Genomic DNA, 17,886 nt, shown 5'->3' with positions numbered 1-17,886 from the left:
CGATAGATGTGCCTCATCATGGATTTATTTTTCTAAGCTGGTGATTCTTGGGTACCACAAGACGAAATTCAAACCACAAGACTCCTTTATGATCCACATGAAAACATTTGTACTTTGCTTCTCCCTGGGATAGCTTTTTCTTGATGATTTTGATACCTTCATCATATAATTGTGCCATGATGATGCTATCATGAAGTGTAGGCTCGACAGCTATATGGTTCAGACTTCCTTGAGGTACCATTTCTTGGTTTAGTTTCATCATTTCCTGGCATAGATTTTCGTTGAATGGCTCTACAGATAGACAATGGCATTGTGACTTGCGGCTGAGTGCATCCGCAACCACATTAGCCTTTCCTGGATGATAGTGTACTTCTATATCATAGTCCTTTATCAATTCTAGCCAGTGTCTCTGTCTCATGTTGAGATCAGCTTGGGTAAAGATATACTTGAGGCTCTTATGGTCAGTGTAAATATTACAATGAGTTCCCATAAGATGATGTCTCCAGAGCTTAAGAGCATGTATGACAGCTGCTAACTCCAGATCATGTGTTGGATAGTTCTTCTCATGATTCCGGACAGCTCTTGATGCATAAGCGATCGCCCGGTTGTCTTGCATAAGTACACAACCAAGTCCCGTAACAGAAGCATCACAATAGACATCAAAAGGTTTGGTACTGTCCGGTGTAGCTAGCACTGGAGCAGTAGTTAGTCGCGCTTTGAGAGTTTGAAAGGCTTCTTCACATTTATCATCCCAAACAAATTTCACTCCTTTCTTTAATAACTCCGTCATAGGTTTGGCTATTCTAGAAAAATCAGGAATGAATCGACGATTGTATCCAGCTAAACCGAGAAAACTGCGAATCTGATGGACTGAAGTAGGAGGTTTCCAATCCATCACTTCTTGCACTTTAGTTGGATCAACCGATATACCTTCACTGGAGATAGTATGGCCCAAAAATTTCAAAATTCACACTTGGAGAATTTAGTGTAAAGGTGATGATCTCATAATCGCTGAAGAACGATGCGTAAATGCTGAGCATGATCTTCTTCATTCTTGGAGTAGATCAAAATGTCGTCGATGAACACCACGACGAATTTATCCAGCTCCGGCATGAAGACTGAATTCATCAGGTACATAAAGTATGACGGGACATTGGTAAGACCAAAAGACATAACCAGATACTCATAGAGTCCTTATCTGGTCGAGAATGCTGTTTTCGAAATATCACAGGGCTTGATCTTTATTTGATGGTAGCCAGAACGAAGATCGATCTTAGAGAAAATCTTGGCTCCAGTTAATTGATCAAACAGGATATCAATGCGGGGAAGAGGATACTTGTTTTTAATAGTGACCACATTGAGTGGTCGATAGTCAACACATAGCCTCAAACTGTTATCCTTCTTCTTCACAAACAGGGCTGGACATCCCCATAGTGAAGCACTCGGTCATATAAAACCCTTGTCAAGAAGGTCTTGAAGTTGGATTTTCAATTCTGCCAACTCATTTGGAGGCATACGATACGGCCACTTAGAAATAGGGGCGGTATCGGGTTGAAGCTCGATAATGAATTTGATATCTCTATCAGGGGGCATTCCAGACAAGTCATCTGGAAATACATCCGCATACTCACACACAACAAGAATATCTTCAATTTTAATTTCTTTTATGGCATAGGCACAAGAGTTGAAGCACTCTCGTTGTGGCAGATAGAGTATGGTGGCTCCTTGATAAGGTGAATCTATCTCAATAGCTCGGGAAGATATATCTAACAGTACTTTATGTGTAGTCATCCAATCCATGCCCAAAATAACATCCATGCCTTCTAAGTTCAACAAGATCAAATCTGTCTTTATCAATTTTCTACCCAACTTAATTGGCACATGTCTAATGATTTGATTGGAAGCTATCTTCCCACCAGGGGTTGCTATCATGTAAGATCTCTTGGTATGACAAAAATCCAATCCTATCCTTGCTCCAAATTTGGCACTTATAAAACTATGAGTTGCACCAGAATCAAATAATATGACTGCGGATTTATTGTGGATAGAGAAAGTACCCGACATGACTGGTGCTCCTTCGGGAAGCTCTGCAAGAGTAGTGAAATTAACTCGTCCCTGTCGGACTTGCACCATTTGCTTCTTGCCCTTGCCCTTGTTGTTCTGGTTGGAGTTCTGCCCTGGATAAGACTTCTTGGGTTGCGGGCAATTCTTGGCGAAATGGGAAGTACTGCCGCAATTGAAACATCGATTGTCACCGTTCCCGCGATTGAACTGTGGGGCATTTGGCCTTGGGCCAAACTGCTGTGGCTACTGAAAGACAGGAGGTCTGAATCCTCCCTGTTGCTGAGGCGGCCTAACAACAAACCTGCCTATTGGGGCATTTCTCTGTGGAGCTCTTGGTGGAGTATTCTGCACCAGACGATACCTTGGTGGCTGAGCACTCGAGGGTCCTATTGGTGCCTTTCGCTTCTTCTCGGCACAGTGCGCGGCGATACAATCTTCTTGAGTAATGGCCATGTTGACCAGCTCATTATAAGTATCTAGCTAAACAAGGTTCAGGCGTTCCTTGAGCTTGGTGTTGAGGCCATGACGAAAATGGTCACGCTTCTTGGCGTCAGTATCCGCATGATGGCCCGCGTACTAGCATAAATGATTGAAGGCCTGTGCATACTGAAGAACAGTGCGGGTCCCTTGATTCAAAGCCAAGAATTCATTCAACTTCCTCTCAATCAGTCCCTCGGGAATATGATGTGTCCTAAAGGCATTCCGGAATTCCTCCCAAGAGATAACATGTACTGCAGGCTGCATAGCACAATAGTGATCCCACCAAATGCGAGCGGTGCCACAAAGCTGGTGGGCGGCGAACTGAGCCTTGTTCGCATCAGCACAAGGTACTGCTAGCAAGGCAAACTTGGACTCAATAGTACGGAGCCAAGCATCGGCATCCAATGGTTCATCAGTCCGGCTGAAATAGCAGAGGTTGGGTACCAAAGAATTCCTGGTAACCCGCTTGTTGCTCATCATGTCCTCCAGGCTGCTGCTGGCATGGCAGATTCTGCTGCCCATGCACCAGCTGACGAAGCAATTCGGTTTGCATGGCCATTAGCTCGGCCAGATTCGGTGGTGGTGGCGGTGGCTGCTGAGATCCACTGCTAGTTTCACGGCCCAAGCCTTCGGGCGATCCACGGGTATGACCAACCATCTGTAATTATAGAAGACATCCATTAGATACATTATCCTTGCTCCCAAAATCAATGGTATGTGCAATGATCATACATTGGATAGCAAAACAAAATCAGCAGAATTTAACAAAATGCGGTGTAACACAATATGCATAACACACATTTGCTCAACCAACATAGCTCAAAATTGGTCAGCTGTTGGATAAATTCGTACTCTATCATTTTGGTATTCAACTCCAGAAGCAAAACAGTAAGGAAGGTAACCTAAAAAATTTACTTTTCGTCGTTCTGTGCTATGCTGTTTTTCAACAGGGATCATGGTAGTGTTTTGACTATAAATATAGCTACACAGATCCAAATAGGCTAAAATTTGGTGAACACCCAGGTTACTTTGGGATTCATCAAACAGCCTAAAAATGCACAGATGAAGAGATAAAAATTCGGCAAGCAGAAAGGTCATGATTTCCAAACTGGTAGTCACTACTTATATTACATCCAAGGTAGTCTTTATATTACAAACCTAGCATCACACTTCCTTACCACATATACTACAACAAGTAGTACTCCTTCCTAGGGCTATTTTACAATATTTTATTCCCTATTTACATATACTTCAACAAGGAAGATCACATGCTATCTAGGACAATCCTAAGATACCTAGAAGTCATCAAGGTTGCCCACAGAGGAAGCACTGCCGGAGGAAGAGTCGTCCGGCTGAGGGTTAGGCTCGGCAGGCGCGTGCTCGGAATCTATCTCTGAGACTCCCTCAATCTCCTCTGGGTCTTCTTCTTCTGCTGCAGGCTCGGCTGGGACAACTGGGGGTATTGGCTGCTCATGGAGCATACCAATATGGTCTATAGCATCACCCAGCTCCATTTGGAGCTCGTGAACCAACTCCTGAAGAAAAGCAATCACCATGTCGCACTGCACTATTTCAGCACCATGCTCCAGAATCTGAAGCTTGTACTATGCAATGGCGTTATCTCTCCCAGCAACAGCCTCATTAAGCCGCTGAATTTGAGTGTCTCTCAGACTAAGACCTCACTGAAAAGTCTGGGCCAAGTCCATCACCTGATTCATGTGCCTCTGCTGAAGGACCTGATAGCGGTACTGGACATTCATATACCTAACCACCGCCTGAATAGTCTCATCAGCCACATCTCCAGATAAGTGACCAAAGTGAGTGGTCCTGAAGAGCCACTCTGCGCTGCCAGCATTGACTGCCGAAAACAAGCCAATAGGATAAGCGGCCACTTCATTAGGATGGTGCTCACAGAAGGTGGTAATAGCTTTGAGGGCTGCTGTCTCAAAAGCGTCCACAAGGCGATATCCAACCACCTCAATCTCAATAGGCGGCCAAGCCAAAGTAGGGTGCTGAGGAATGGTCATGGTGGCACTGCACTTCTGAACTCCATCCTCAGAAAACTGTCGTCCCTTGTACCGGGGTGGTTCTGGGTAGTGGAAAATACGAAGCATATCCCACAAAATCCTAGGAAAGCCCTCCCAGTACAGGCAATCAGTATGAGCATATCCATCATCATCCCAGAAGATACTCGGAAGGTCTGCCATCTGAATCAAAAAGATTCAAATGTGAGTTATATGATTATCTCAAGACTTCTCAAATAAAGCTTTTAAGATGACTGCGGAAAAATGTGATTCTGATTCAAAAGATTATATGGTTTCACAAGACTTAGGATGTAAACAAACCACAATTGGTACTGGTTCATCAGTTGGAATTCTTTGGAACGAAAAGATCATTATAACATCAAGATGGGGCTAAGGATGAAGGCATGACTCAATTCCATCTTTTACATCCAAGAAAGTCAAAGTGTTTCAACAAACATGCTCCTAATATCAAGTTTTAACTCAACTTATTGTTTAAGCATACTAAGACATATTCATGATGATCCACGCTATAAATTCTTTAAATAGGCTCATGTAACAAATTCAAATCCTAGGAATCAAATCAAACATCATCAAACTATGCATGCACGATTTATTCGCCCTCACAAGATAAACAATTGCCAACTATTGTTGGGCTTACGCGGTTAGTACGGTGGAATAACATAGATACGTCTCTCCCTATAATATCTAGTCGATAAATTCTAACTGCTCTTAACTTATCGAATTGCGGTTAGTGTACCTGCAGAAGATTGACAGAACATATATAAGCATTGAACCTTTCATGCTAGCACTCATGAAAGCGTTCCCATACATTACCGCTCACTATAGAAGCGGCATCCATGCGTCCAACACTACATGGACAGTGCTCATACGCTACCGGGGCAACGTATTCACGGGGTACTTTTACTCCCAATATAATCGACCGATGGTCAGTATATTGGCAGTAGCTCAAGTAGGCCACTGCTTGAGCACAGCGTTCGGTTCGCATCACCGACGGGAAGGTCATACTCCCTCAGCTGACTGATGATCCTTACCTTCTAACCTTAGCGTAGGTGCGTCGTTACAGAATTTAAAAGATTGATTGTGCACAAAAGTAAAGTTTGACAGAAATGTAAAGTGCAGGAAGTCAGATATAAATAATCCATAAGTAGATAGCCACCTAGTAACTCCCTTAAATTCCCCTAGGGCTTTACATTCTATGCACAGTCCTTAACGAAACCAACGTAGTTTTATAAATACTTTATTGGTCCAATTTTTTACAAAAATCAATTTTTAAGGTTCCAACACCTCTGGTGTACACTTGCAGCTCTGATACCAGCTGCAGCTGTGGCAGAATCACCTGAATTATCCCGGCTCAAGTGTGCTGGCCATCACCATAAAGGCAACACCGACTCAAACGCACTTCAAATGGAACAATTCTTGGTCTGTCGGGTAACGTCCCGATACAACCACCGGATCTCGGATCGAACAAGAATATCCCCTCACGAAGGCGAGTCCAGAGATATTACAACCATATATTTTACAACACAGGAATAGCCATTATTACAACCATATATTATTACAACTCAGTAAACGTTATACAAGACATACATTTAAAGTTTAGAGTTTAAGCAGCGGAAAGAAAATACGACGGCTACAACACGTCGCAAAAGGATACCAAGCTAGCCCAAGCAAGGTATAACTCGTGGGGTCATTGCCGGCCGAAGACGGATCCCACTCTACGGACCAGCCATAGGGCAAAGAGCAGGGCCAAGTCAGACTAGCGGTCTGGTCCTCAAAACTCATACCTGAAACAGGATTCAACAGCAAGGCTGAGTATGCTAATACTCAGGAAGACTTAACCGTCAACGGATATACTTAGTCCACTTAGTTAGACTTGCAGGGTTCTATAAGGTTCTGGTTTTCCTTTTGCTGAAAAGCAACAAAGAGTAGGTCCTTAATTTCATATTTTAGCTTTTAATATTCTAGTTGATTAACCATTCTATGTAAGCAACTAATTCTAATCAACCATGGTAGAACTTTAGTCAAACATCAAGATTGGTCATAATAACATTACTCTTATTACTCTGTGTGGCAAAGGGATCAAGTAGTCTCAATATCCGTGAGAGACGGATGATGCGAATCGGATTTTCAACCTTGCAAGGTAAACCTAACACACACGTTTGGAACACCGTCGAGTCGTTCCCAAACAACCGTTGACCTTTCATTCCGGCTTGTGGATAGGGTCACTCTCCCCGACTACAGGGCACCAACTTCCTCCCTGCACCTGTGGTGTTGCGCAACATAAACATAAATAAAAACCTATCTCTAAGAGAGAGTGAAAGATATATCCACTCACCGGTCCGATCAGCTACTAGGCTTACCGCGTACCATATTTACGGCATGTGGCTAGTACGTTCAAACACTTAACCACCGCTACCACACACCGCGACCTTAGCAAAATTCATCAACACAGACGGGGTCTCACCCAAGGTCATGATATCGAACATGACCCCGTCCGACGTCCTTATAGTGATCGCAGATAAAAGAAAACAAGCAACTCCTATTAAGCTCGTGAGTGACAAACAATCACTCGACTTTTACCGATCCTATAAGCATAGCAATTACTCGAACTCAAGTCTAATGTTCAGTACATAGGTTCCTAGGATCATGCATCTAGGGTTTCAATTCAAATCCTAAGAACTGTAAATGCACAAGTAAGTAGTATATAAAGTGCATAATTTGAAATACTAGGTTTATGTCCGGGGCTTGCCTTCGCGGTAGTCACTAGCTAGATAATCCTTGGGCTCTTCCGCACTTTGGTCTGGGTCTTCAGTCAGTGTAGCGTCGTTCACCTGGGCTTCTTGATCACCTCCTTCGGACTCCGGGATCAGCTTGTACGTCCCGTCCGCTAGAACGGTCGTATCTATATGTGATGTAAGAAACGGGATTACAACATACACACTTCGCGATAAAGTGGCAGTCTAACAATTAGCAAACATAACTTAGCATATGGGCAATCGTTTATAGAGTAGTTATTTAACATGTCTTACTACACAAAACAACATGATTAACCTCACAAGACAACTTGATTATCTTCACAAAGTAAGTTTTAGTTAGTTCACATAGCATATAAATCATGGTTTGCTAAGAATTAAGTAACTTAGTATACAACTAGCATTCAAATTCAATAAAATTACTTCAAATAGGAAGTATAGAGAGCAATCTATCCTGTAAATTTCATACCATTTCATGCAGCCAATTATTCAGAACAAAACATTTACTCAGACAACACCTAGAACAAGATTAAATTGTACAGACTAAACTAGAGCAAATCAGAGGCTATAAATTTAACAGGATATCGATACAGAGCTAACACAGCTACTGTAAATTTTTCAGAATTTATCTAGGCTTAAAACAGAAGTAATAATTTTGACAATATTAAACCACATATGGTAAAACTAATTAGTACAGAAAGTTCCATAATGTTTCTGGATCCTAAATTTTACAGACATGAACATATGACCAAAATAGAGTTCCACATATATTCTCAGATTTTTCTAGGCAACGAAACTATTTATTATAATTAAAGACTACTTAACAAGCATTAAATCAAAGATATAGTTAAACAGATCTAAAATTTCCCTAACTTTCGCAATAGCAAGGTTTTAGTTACATGCATGTACGGAAAAAGTTTCAAACACAGAACTTTAATATTTCTACCAGCATAAATACATTATTAAAACTAGTAGATCTAGGAATCTTGAAACTTTGACCTAGTTAAAGATGTAAAAAAGGGTTCAAATTTTTACCAGATACTAGTAACACTGCATGACACATTCTAGACAAAAACCACATGAAGTTACTGAGTACAACTCCTAGACCAATTAAAGCCTATTTATTTTATTCTTTTTCTTGGGTTAACATGCAGACCAAAAGAAGATGTGTATATAACAAAACTTGTAGGTCTTGTAACTAGGATTCCAAAACATATGGATTTGTATTTTTCTGATTTTTCTACGAATTTCTAGGTATTTTCAAAGTTCACTAATTTGAATTCTAGAGTTCATGTTGTTTTTACACTTGGACCCCTGGAATCAAGTTTCTAAATTACGAATAGGTCCTTCACTGGGAAACAAGAATAGAGCCGCCGTTTCGGCTCGGATTCCAATGAAGTTCGGCACCGGCGGTGAGGGAAAGGTGGGGAAAAACGATGAGGAGCTCGAGCCGCACCTTTTGGTGGCCCTGGCTCGGTGGGAGATGGTCGGAAGGGGGCTCGTCGACGGCGAGCAGCGGCGGTCGGCGTAGGGGATCGGTGGCGAGGATGCTCCGGCGGTCGAGGTGGAAGAGGAGTAGCTGGGGAGCTGCGCGAGAGCGAGGTGGAGCTGAAGGCGAGGTCTGCACAGGCGGAGCGGCCGTGGAGAAGCGGGGCGACGGTGAGCTCGAGCTCGCCGGCGTTCGGGTGGGCGGTGGCGGCGTTCTGGGGGTTTGGGGCGGGGAACTAGCGAGAGAGCGAGGGGATTAGAATGCGAGGGTTCTCCTGGTGCTGAAGCGCACGAGAGAAGGGGAAACCAGGGCTCTTCCCCGAGCTTGCCATGGCGGCGGCGAGGTGGCGGCCACGGAGAACGACCGGGGTAGCGTGGCGAGGGAAAGGGGGCTCCAGCGCGGTTGGAGTGGGGCCAGGGGGTTGCGGGGGTGCCGCATGTGGCGGTGGGCAGCAGGAGGTGGCCTGCGGCCCTCCCTCGGCGGCGGGCGGCGCCGCTCTGCGCCGGCAACAGAGGAAGCAGAGAGGGAGAGAGCAGGAAGACACAGGCTGGACCTATTTGTAATTTCAGAAAAGTTTAGGGGTCCAACTGTAAAATAAAAATAACTCCTAAAGTAGGGCTCAAATGAAAAAGTGCCCAATATGAAAGTTGTTCAACTTTTCAAGATCTACAACTTTGATGTTGTGCAAAATTTGATTTGACAAAAGGTTGAAAGGTTATTTTAAAAACATAAAAAGAATTTTGAATTTAATGGACTTTCATCTTTTCCAAAGCAAATTCACCTTAATTTCAGACTAAAAAGTAAAATTTCATGCCATGTAATGATTACACTGAATTTTACAAAGAAACCCTCCACAAAAGCAATATTCACCCATCTTATTCAAATTAAATTATAGGAAGGTCCTTTCATCAAATCATATTTACACAATTAACCTTATTATTATTTTTAAATAAGACCCTTGTTCAAGCAATTAAGCACATGATGCATAAAATAAATACAGTTCTACTGTGCAGACACCTAGGGTGTCACATGCGTGTCATAAATGGTAACTTTTTTCAAAAATATTTTGAGCTCCAAACGAAGATCTGGAGGACCTAGAAGACTAAGTTAACCCTCAGCCTGATTCGTCAAATCAAACTAAGGCTCGGGGGCTACTCCATATGGAGCGCGAGTACATCGCGCACCGTATATCAAGAAAAAATTCGGGGCTTATGCACCTCATAGTCTCGATGCAGCGAAAAAAGCACTCAGAAGACTACTCACTCGATGGACTCCAAAGGCGGACAGCCGAATCCAGAAGCACCCAAGGCACTCGTTGACCGAATAGCAGAATCCAGAAGCTCTTGAAAGCACTCGAGGAACGTCTTCAGAAGCACTCGACGCCTGCAGAACTCGACTACGAAGAGCTCGGGGGCTTGTCAGACCCGGGGCAGCGGGATTGCTCATAGGCGTGGCATATTCTAGAGTAGGGAATAGCATCTGGACATGCCCTGCCTCTATTGTATCTACCCGAATAGGAGTAGAACTAGTCGATATACACGGAAACTAGCCGAACCCCTCGGACTAGAATCCCAACAGAACTTGACTAGGACTTTCCATGTAACCCTGTTCCCCAGATTATATAAGAGCAAACAGGGACCCCTCCAGAAGACAGATACACATCGAACAAAACCTAAGGGAATACAAACCACGACACAGGATGTAGGGTATTATGCTCCGGCAGTCCGAACCTATCTAAATCTTTGTGTTCCTTGCACCATGGCGAGTCCCTACCTACAACCACTCTCCTCGGGATACCCTTCGGAGAACCCGACGGTAAAACACCGACAAGTAAAGACTACAACCGGTGATGTCGTGCAGATTGGCAATGTCAAAGTGGTTGTCAAGGATGTTGGGAAAGGACCGATGATTTTTGGCAACTCGATCAATCTTCGCCACCAGAAGCCTGTCATGGCTGATGATCATGAAGCCAGCAGCAGCTCCACGAACAAATGCTCTGAACCCAAGTGGTGTCTGCCAGGGTTGACTCATATGCAGAAGAGGAAGTTGCAGCTCCTGCGATGCCAAGAGCAAAAGGAGAAGGAGGCTGAAAGATTGAGGGATGAACAAATAAACAAGTACAGGCCCATCTTCCCTCAGAGCAAGGTTTGGAGGGTCAAGTCAGCTAACCAGCCAGCAGGACCGGTCAAACCGCCTTTACTGACCAGTCTGACTGGTATAGCTGACCGGTCTGACTGCCTCGAGCAATCGGTCAGACCAGTTGAACCTTCCGTTCAGCAGAAAGCCAAATCAGGAACGCCCGTTTCAGTTCCATATGATGAAGAAACACCACTGGCGCCTTTAGTGCAAGATGATGAAGAGCTGGTGGATTATGAGGCTACACCAAAAATGCGACAATTTGGAGCTCAACAAGGCTTTAATGCTCGAGGGGCAAAATATTGGAGAATGATAATTTACCTCATGAAGCTTTTGTTCAGTAAATCGGTTTGCAAAGGGAGCTCAAAGCTTTGATTATGTTTTGAGACCTTGAGCTGGTTGAAAGATTTGATACTAGCAAATAAGGCCGAATTATATATGTTTTTCAATTCGAGCTAGAAAATTTTATATTGTAGTGGCTAGATGCTGAAGATATTTAGACATGAAGGTGCAAGATTGATACTCTAAAATAGTGGGCATCAGGTCACCATATACAAAAGATATTCTTTTCAAAGACTGATGTTTTGCAACACTGGGGGGCACATCCTGGACAAACCGGTCTAGCCATCATTGACATCGATCTAACCAGAAGAACTGCTACTTCGGCTATTGGAGTTTCATAACTTGTTGAGGCCGAAGTTAGTAGATAGAGAGATTGTTGTTGGAAATTTGCATAATCTAAGATACATTGAAAGATCAGATAAATGCAACACAAGAGGGGTTCAAGAGTAATCTGGTCATCATCAATTCTAGAACTGAAGTCAAAGTATTGAGCAGAATCGAATGACATGACTGATATACAATATCACCCTTAAAACCAAGGCGGGATTAGTGCACAATTGTTTCTCATTGTTTCAGTGCAGTTTTGGGCTATGAGAGATGTTTTTTGGTATGCAAGCTTTACCAAGAAACAGGTTCACTGAACAGTTCGGGCGAACCAGTCAGACCGGTATGGGAAACTTTGTCAAATTGCCAATTGGACTGCACCATTGCATATATCTCGTTGAGACGATCGAAATGCATATGTGAAACGTCCGATTTGGAGACCGGATGAGGAAGTTATGCCTCCCGGAAGATCTCCACCCCGGTCGGATCAGTCAGACCGGTCCGGAGACCAGTCAGACCGGTCCGAAACGTCCAATCCGAGTTAGGAGTTGTAATTTGACATGAGATTTGTTAGGGTTTTGACTCCTAAAAGGTACAGACCACCCACTCTATAAATATGATGGGTTACAGCCGATTGAGGGTAACCCAATCGAATCAACACATTTATCCTTTACTTTTTATCTCAAACCCTAGCTTTTCCAACCCCATCTGATATTCTTCTTGCGTCTCTACGGCGCTCGAGGACGTCTTGGGTGGCCTGCCGATCTCAAGACAACCCTAGATCTGCAAGTTCTGACGGGCTCCCTCCCGAGCTCGCGGTTTTAGGTTTTCGCGGTGTCTCTGCTCCAACCGATCTGACCGGTGGGTGCAACCGGTCTGACCAGTCTACGCGAGGCTTCGCTGGTGAAGATCGATTGTGATCTACGCGTGCTAGCGCATTCATGTATTGATCGGATTTGCGTCAACACTCTTCTACACCATCTTCTCCGCCACCGACGCCAAGAGGAACGCCAGGGACTCCCACGTCCCGGTGAGTGTTCATCCAAGCCAGTAAAAGTTACTACCTATTTGCTTGTCCATGGTGTCAAAGATTCGAAGCCTGGCATGCTGACCGATGGTTTCTTCGTGGGATGAAACAGATCCTTGCTCCCCTCCCAATTGGGTTCGCCATGTTCCTGGTCCACCTGGCCACCATCCCCATCACCGGCCCCGGCATCAACCCGGCAAGGAGCTGGCCCTGCCATCATCAACAACAGGGACCATGCCTGGAATGATCACGTAAGTGAAGTCGATGTTGAAAAGTTATTTAGCTAATTTTTGGCTTGAAGTAAGATGAAGGATCTAATCTGAGAAGCTGATGAAGACTTGTGAACTCTACTATGGTAACTTGAAACAAAATTGTGAAGTTCAGTCTGATTAGGTGATGTAAAAAACTGAACTTCACAAAACTCCAGATAAAGTACGTTTACAGTAGCCAACTGCCACTAGAAATCATTCAGTAGTTAATTTCAAAAGGTCCAAATAAAAACAATTGGATAAGCTCACAGACATCTGTTCGTTATTTAAACCTGCCCCTGTCCGGTGGAAAATGCCGAGAGGCCTGCTTAATTGCAGCAAGCAACCACTACCTTTTTTTTTAGCAACCACTACCTACTAGGACAACGACCTGCATCATCCACCCTCGCATGCTAAGCCTTTCATTTAGCCTGAAAAAAAATCAGAGCGCTGACCCCCAACTCTTCCTTCCTGCCTTGCAGTGGATCTTCTGGGTCGGCCCCTTCATCGGTGCCGCCCCGGCTGCCATCTACCACCAGGTGATCATCAGGGCGATCCCGTTCAAGAGCAGGTCCTAAGCTGCTCCTGCTGCTGTGTTCTGCTTTGTAAAATTTTATTCACCCAAATTTGCATAGCTATCCAAATTTAACATACAGTATTATGTTAGAAACTTTGGATCGACTAGGCAGTTGATCGAGTGGGAGTAGACTTTATAGAGGTAAAACAAGTCCGTCGGAGTAGTGGAAGCAAGAAAATTATATGCATTACACGGACTCGCGCGCGAAGGCGCATGTCATTTACTAGTCCGTAGTAAGGCTCTTGCAGAGGCTGTCCTCACACAGCAACTTGATCCTCTTCACTTCGTACCGATCTGCAGCCACAAGAAAATGCCTGAACATCTCTTTCCCACAATCCTCACCATGATCCTCCATGTCAGGCAACGAGTCCGTGTTGATGAAACGGAGCAGAGCCCTGAAGACAGCAGACCGCACATCCTCGACAGCGACGACGCGGCCCACGCCCCGTCTTCTTCTCCGTCTCCTGTCCGTGGAATTGCGCCATGAACACCGGTGAGCGCATGGCAAGCACGAGCTTTTGGGCAGTGACAGCCTCTCCCTGGACATCGAAGGTCACATCGGATCCCTCCTCCCCCAACATCATCTTCCCAAGGTGCTCCGACAGGTCCGATGACGGCGGCTCGTCGTACCGGTCCGGTACACCGGCTTGGTGAGGAGGGACACCTTGGGTTCGTCGACGGTGAGGTGATCGTCGTGGAAGTACATCCGCATGTTCCACCTGAAGGTGCTGACCCGGGCGCGGTGGTTCGCAACCTCCGGCCTGTAGCTTAGCAGGCCCACCGGCATCGGGCCTATTAGTCATAATGGGCCCATGTACAGCTCCGGCGAAGCCCATTTGACCACTAGATTTTGGACGAACGAACGGTTCCATTCCACGCGCCCTGATGGCCTGATGCCCTGATCTGATCACCCCTGTTCGCGCCGTCGCCGCCTCGGGGCATCATCTTCTCTCGATCCGATCTCCTTCCTCCCTCCACGACCTCCGTCCCATCCCCACCCGATCGATCCAGTCCAGCATGCCGACGACGACCCAGGTGAAGACGGCGTCGACGTGCCGCCCGCCGGAGACGGTGCAGGGCACGCACGTGTTCGACATCCTCAGCCACTGCATGTGCATCAGCCGCGGCGAGCTCGGGGGCACCTACCTCCGAGACGACCGCCTCACCATCGAGTGCGTGGTCACCGTCCGGAAGGAGCCCCGGGTGAGCCGGACCCGGGCGTTCCCCAGCATCCGGGTGCCCGCCTCCAACCTCAAGCGCCAGCTCGCCGGCCTACTGGAGAGAGCGGCGTTCGCCGTCGCCGGCGAGACGTTCGCCGCGCACCAGCTCGTGCTCGCCCTGCGCTCGCCGGTCTTCAAGGCGGAGCTCTGCGGCCTCATGCGGGAGGCCGGCGGGGCGGCGCAGCCCATCGACATCGAGGACATGCAGCCGGAGGTGTTCCGGGCCATGCTCCACTTCGTCTACACCGACTCCATGGATCACAGCGACGACGACTTCGGGAGGAACTGCGACATGGTCCGGCACCTGCTGGTGGCGGCGGACAGGTACGCCATTGAGAGGCTCAAGCTGACCTGCCAGAGCATCCTCTGCCGCAACCAGGACGTCAAGAACGTGGCGACGACGCTGGCCTTGGCCGATCAGCATCACTGCGACAGGCTGAAGCAGGCGTGCGTCGAGTTCATGTGCTTTGCGAATAACATGGAAGCGGTTGTGGACACGCAGGGGTACAAGGATCTCGCCACAACTTCGCCTTCGGTCTTGGCTGAGGCGATGGTGAGGATGAGCAAGGTCGGCAAAAAAGATAACCAAAAAAGCACTGGGAGATATAGATGCACCTAATAATAAGAGTGCCTGCTAGAGTTTAGATTGATGGTTTTAAGTTAGAGCTAGTAAGCTTTACCTATCAATTGTTGGTTTAGTATTTTAAGTCTTGTGAAGACTTTGTTTATTGTTTTAGCTAGTCATATCCTAAATACATTATTGCATTGGTTGTTTGTTTTACCCAGTGTTTCATGTTTCTGCTGATTAAATGGCTTCTATTTTTCCTCACAAAAAGGGCTGCTATATACTTTTCCCAAAACTGTACTGCTTTTGTGCACATTATGTGAAAATTTCGGATACGTAGATAGTTGAACAATAAAAGCTTTTCTCTATAAATGTAGCAATAATAGAATTTGTTGAGGAAGGATTGCACACAATATGGCTAACTTTACGAGGTCATTATAGCCACTGTTGATTGGGTTCATACTGTTAATATTATTGGAAAACTTGAACATATAGTGAAAATATTTCCATTTATCTTGTAGGATTGGCATTTAATCATATTCAAAGTTGTTAGACAGATTCTGTATATACTTGTGTGTGGGTCCTGCGCTAGGCATGTATAAGCCGGCCGGCCCTGTGTTTGGTTAGGGAGATATGGTTAGTTAGAGTCATGAGTAGATTTGGTTTCGGGGTTTCCTTTAGCCCCAAGCTAGAGATATGGTTAGTTAGAGTCCTGAGTAGATTTGGTTTCGGGGTTTCCTTTAGCCCCAAGCTATTCTCAGCCCTATATATGTAACATGTGTATCTCCCAATTAATCAAGCAATTATTCCACACAAATTACATCTCTTTCATGGTATCACGAGACTAGGTTTTCTCCTTCCGCTGCTGGCGCCGCTGTACGCGCGCCCCACCTCACCGGCGCTGCTCCTAGCGCACCTCTGCGCTGCCCGCCGGCGCTGCACTTTGCGCGCCCGCCCGGCCTAGCGCCATGACTTCTGGCGACGATGACGCCGCCAAACCTACTGCCGACGCTGACGCTGCACGCGACGAGGAAGCACGCGCAGCCGAGGCAGCCCGAGCTGCTGCTCTGGCCCGCGCCGAGGAAGCTGAGCGGGAGGCCGCCTCCGCTCAGGCCGATCTCGACGCCGCCGCCGCTCGTCTCCGTGCCGCGCAGGAGCGCGCTGCTGCCGAACGTGCCGCGGCCGCGCCCTCCAAGGAAGATGACGCCGACGCCTTCCACCATGGCGAAGACGACATCGACCTCCAGGCCGCTCTTCTCCAACAGGAGGCCGCCGTCCTCCTCAATCTCCATGCTCAAGCTGTCTCTGTCCAGAACATCCGGACTCTCGTCCCGCTGCTCCTGGATGTCAACTCCACCTTCTACGCCCGCTGGAAGGAGTCCTTCCTTGACGTCCTCGGAAAGTACTCGCTGGAACGCCATGTTCTCTCCGACGCCGTCGCCCCTGCTTCTCCTTCCTGGGTGCGGATGAATTGTGTCGTCCACACCTGGTTGCTCGGCGCCATCTCCGACGATCTCGCCGACTCTGTCTCCGAGCGCGGCGCTTCCGCTCGTGCGATCTGGCTCGCCATCGAGTCCCAATTCCTTGGGAACCGTACCACCCGAGCTCTCTACGCCGACCAAGAGTTCCGGGCCTTTTCCCAAGGCGATCTCTCCATCATCGACTACTGCCGCCGCTTCAAACGCATGGCGGAAGATCTTCGGGACCTCGGCCAACCGATCTCCGAGGAGACGCTCGTCCTCAACATCATCCGTGGGCTCAATGAGCACTTCAGAGCCCTTGGTCTTCATCTTCGCCGCAGCACCCCTCTCCCTTCCTTCCTCCAGGTGTGCGACGACCTTCGTCTCGAGGAGCTGACCATGGCCAAAGCTCCCCCGCCGCTGCCCTCACCGCCCTCTCTGGCTCCAGCACCGGCGGCTCTGGCGGATCCAAGCCACCCACCCCAGCGCCGCCTCGACCACCCCAGCAGCAGGACTCCTCCCCAAAGACGCCACATCAATCGGCGTCCAACTCCGGGGGCGGCGGCTTCCAGCGCGGCAAGCGCGGCGGCAAGCGCTTCAACAAAGGCGGTGGTGGCGGGGGTTCCTCCACTGGCGGCGCCTCCGGCAACGCATCTGGCGGCGGCTCCTCCTCCCCTGCGATGGCTCCACCAACCGGCACCAGCTTCTACAACCCGTGGACTGGCGCGATCTACATGTGGCTGGGTCCACGGGCCCCGATGCCTCCGAGGGCCGCTCCTCCAGCTCAACACCAGACCTACGTCGCCGGCCCACCTGGCCAATGGGCTGGCCAGTGGGGTGTTCCCTCCCCTATTGCGCCTCTGTCTCCGGGCTGGGATCAGCAGGCCCTAGCGGCCCAATTCCAGACCATGTCGCTCCAACAGCCGCCGCAACAAGATTGATATTTTGATACTGGTGCTACCACTCATATGGCTTCCGATGCTGGTATACTCTCGACCTCCACTATTCCTTCTAGTCACTCTCCTTCATCTATCATCGTTGGCAATGGGAATCTCCTTCCCGTGGTCTCCACCAGCAGTACTGTCCTTCCACATAACCTCCATCTTAATAAAGTTTTGGTTTCTCCTAACCTTATTAAGAATCTTATTTCCATTCG

General features: G+C 47.2%; 2 protein-coding genes across 2 annotated transcripts; both read left to right on the top strand.

Annotated features, from left to right (window-relative positions):
- Nucleotides 1-14,502: 14,502 nt before the first annotated feature.
- On the top strand, nucleotides 14,503-15,324 carry LOC120713253 (BTB/POZ and MATH domain-containing protein 1-like). Its single transcript, XM_039999246.1, has one exon. The coding sequence runs from the start codon at nucleotides 14,503-14,505 to the stop codon at nucleotides 15,322-15,324; it is 822 nt and encodes a 273-aa protein (XP_039855180.1).
- Nucleotides 15,325-16,238: 914 nt separating this feature from the next.
- Nucleotides 16,239-17,671, top strand: LOC120713252 (keratin, type I cytoskeletal 10-like). The gene is made up of 2 exons (XM_039999245.1): nucleotides 16,239-17,052; nucleotides 17,097-17,671. The coding sequence occupies exons 1-2, from the start codon at nucleotides 16,239-16,241 to the stop codon at nucleotides 17,669-17,671; spliced, it is 1,389 nt and encodes a 462-aa protein (XP_039855179.1).
- Nucleotides 17,672-17,886: the final 215 nt, after the last annotated feature.

Source organism: Panicum virgatum, chromosome 6K, assembly GCF_016808335.1.
Source record: "Panicum virgatum strain AP13 chromosome 6K, P.virgatum_v5, whole genome shotgun sequence".
NCBI classification, from domain to species: Eukaryota; Viridiplantae; Streptophyta; class Magnoliopsida; order Poales; family Poaceae; genus Panicum; species Panicum virgatum.
Note: the sequence above shows the minus strand (reverse complement) of the source record. Positions and strands in the feature narration are given on the sequence as shown.

What these genes read in the sequence shown, in the direction of transcription:
- LOC120713253 (XM_039999246.1), top strand. Translation starts at nt 14,503, where the DNA reads ATGCCGACGACGACCCAGGTGAAGACGGCGTCGACGTGCCGCCCGCCG.
- LOC120713252 (XM_039999245.1), top strand. Translation starts at nt 16,239, where the DNA reads ATGACTTCTGGCGACGATGACGCCGCCAAACCTACTGCCGACGCTGAC. An exon ending in TGAGCACTTCAGAGCCCTTG is followed by an intron (nt 17,053 to 17,096) that starts GTCTTCATCTTC and finishes TCCTTCCTCCAG; the next exon opens with GTGTGCGACGACCTTCGTCT.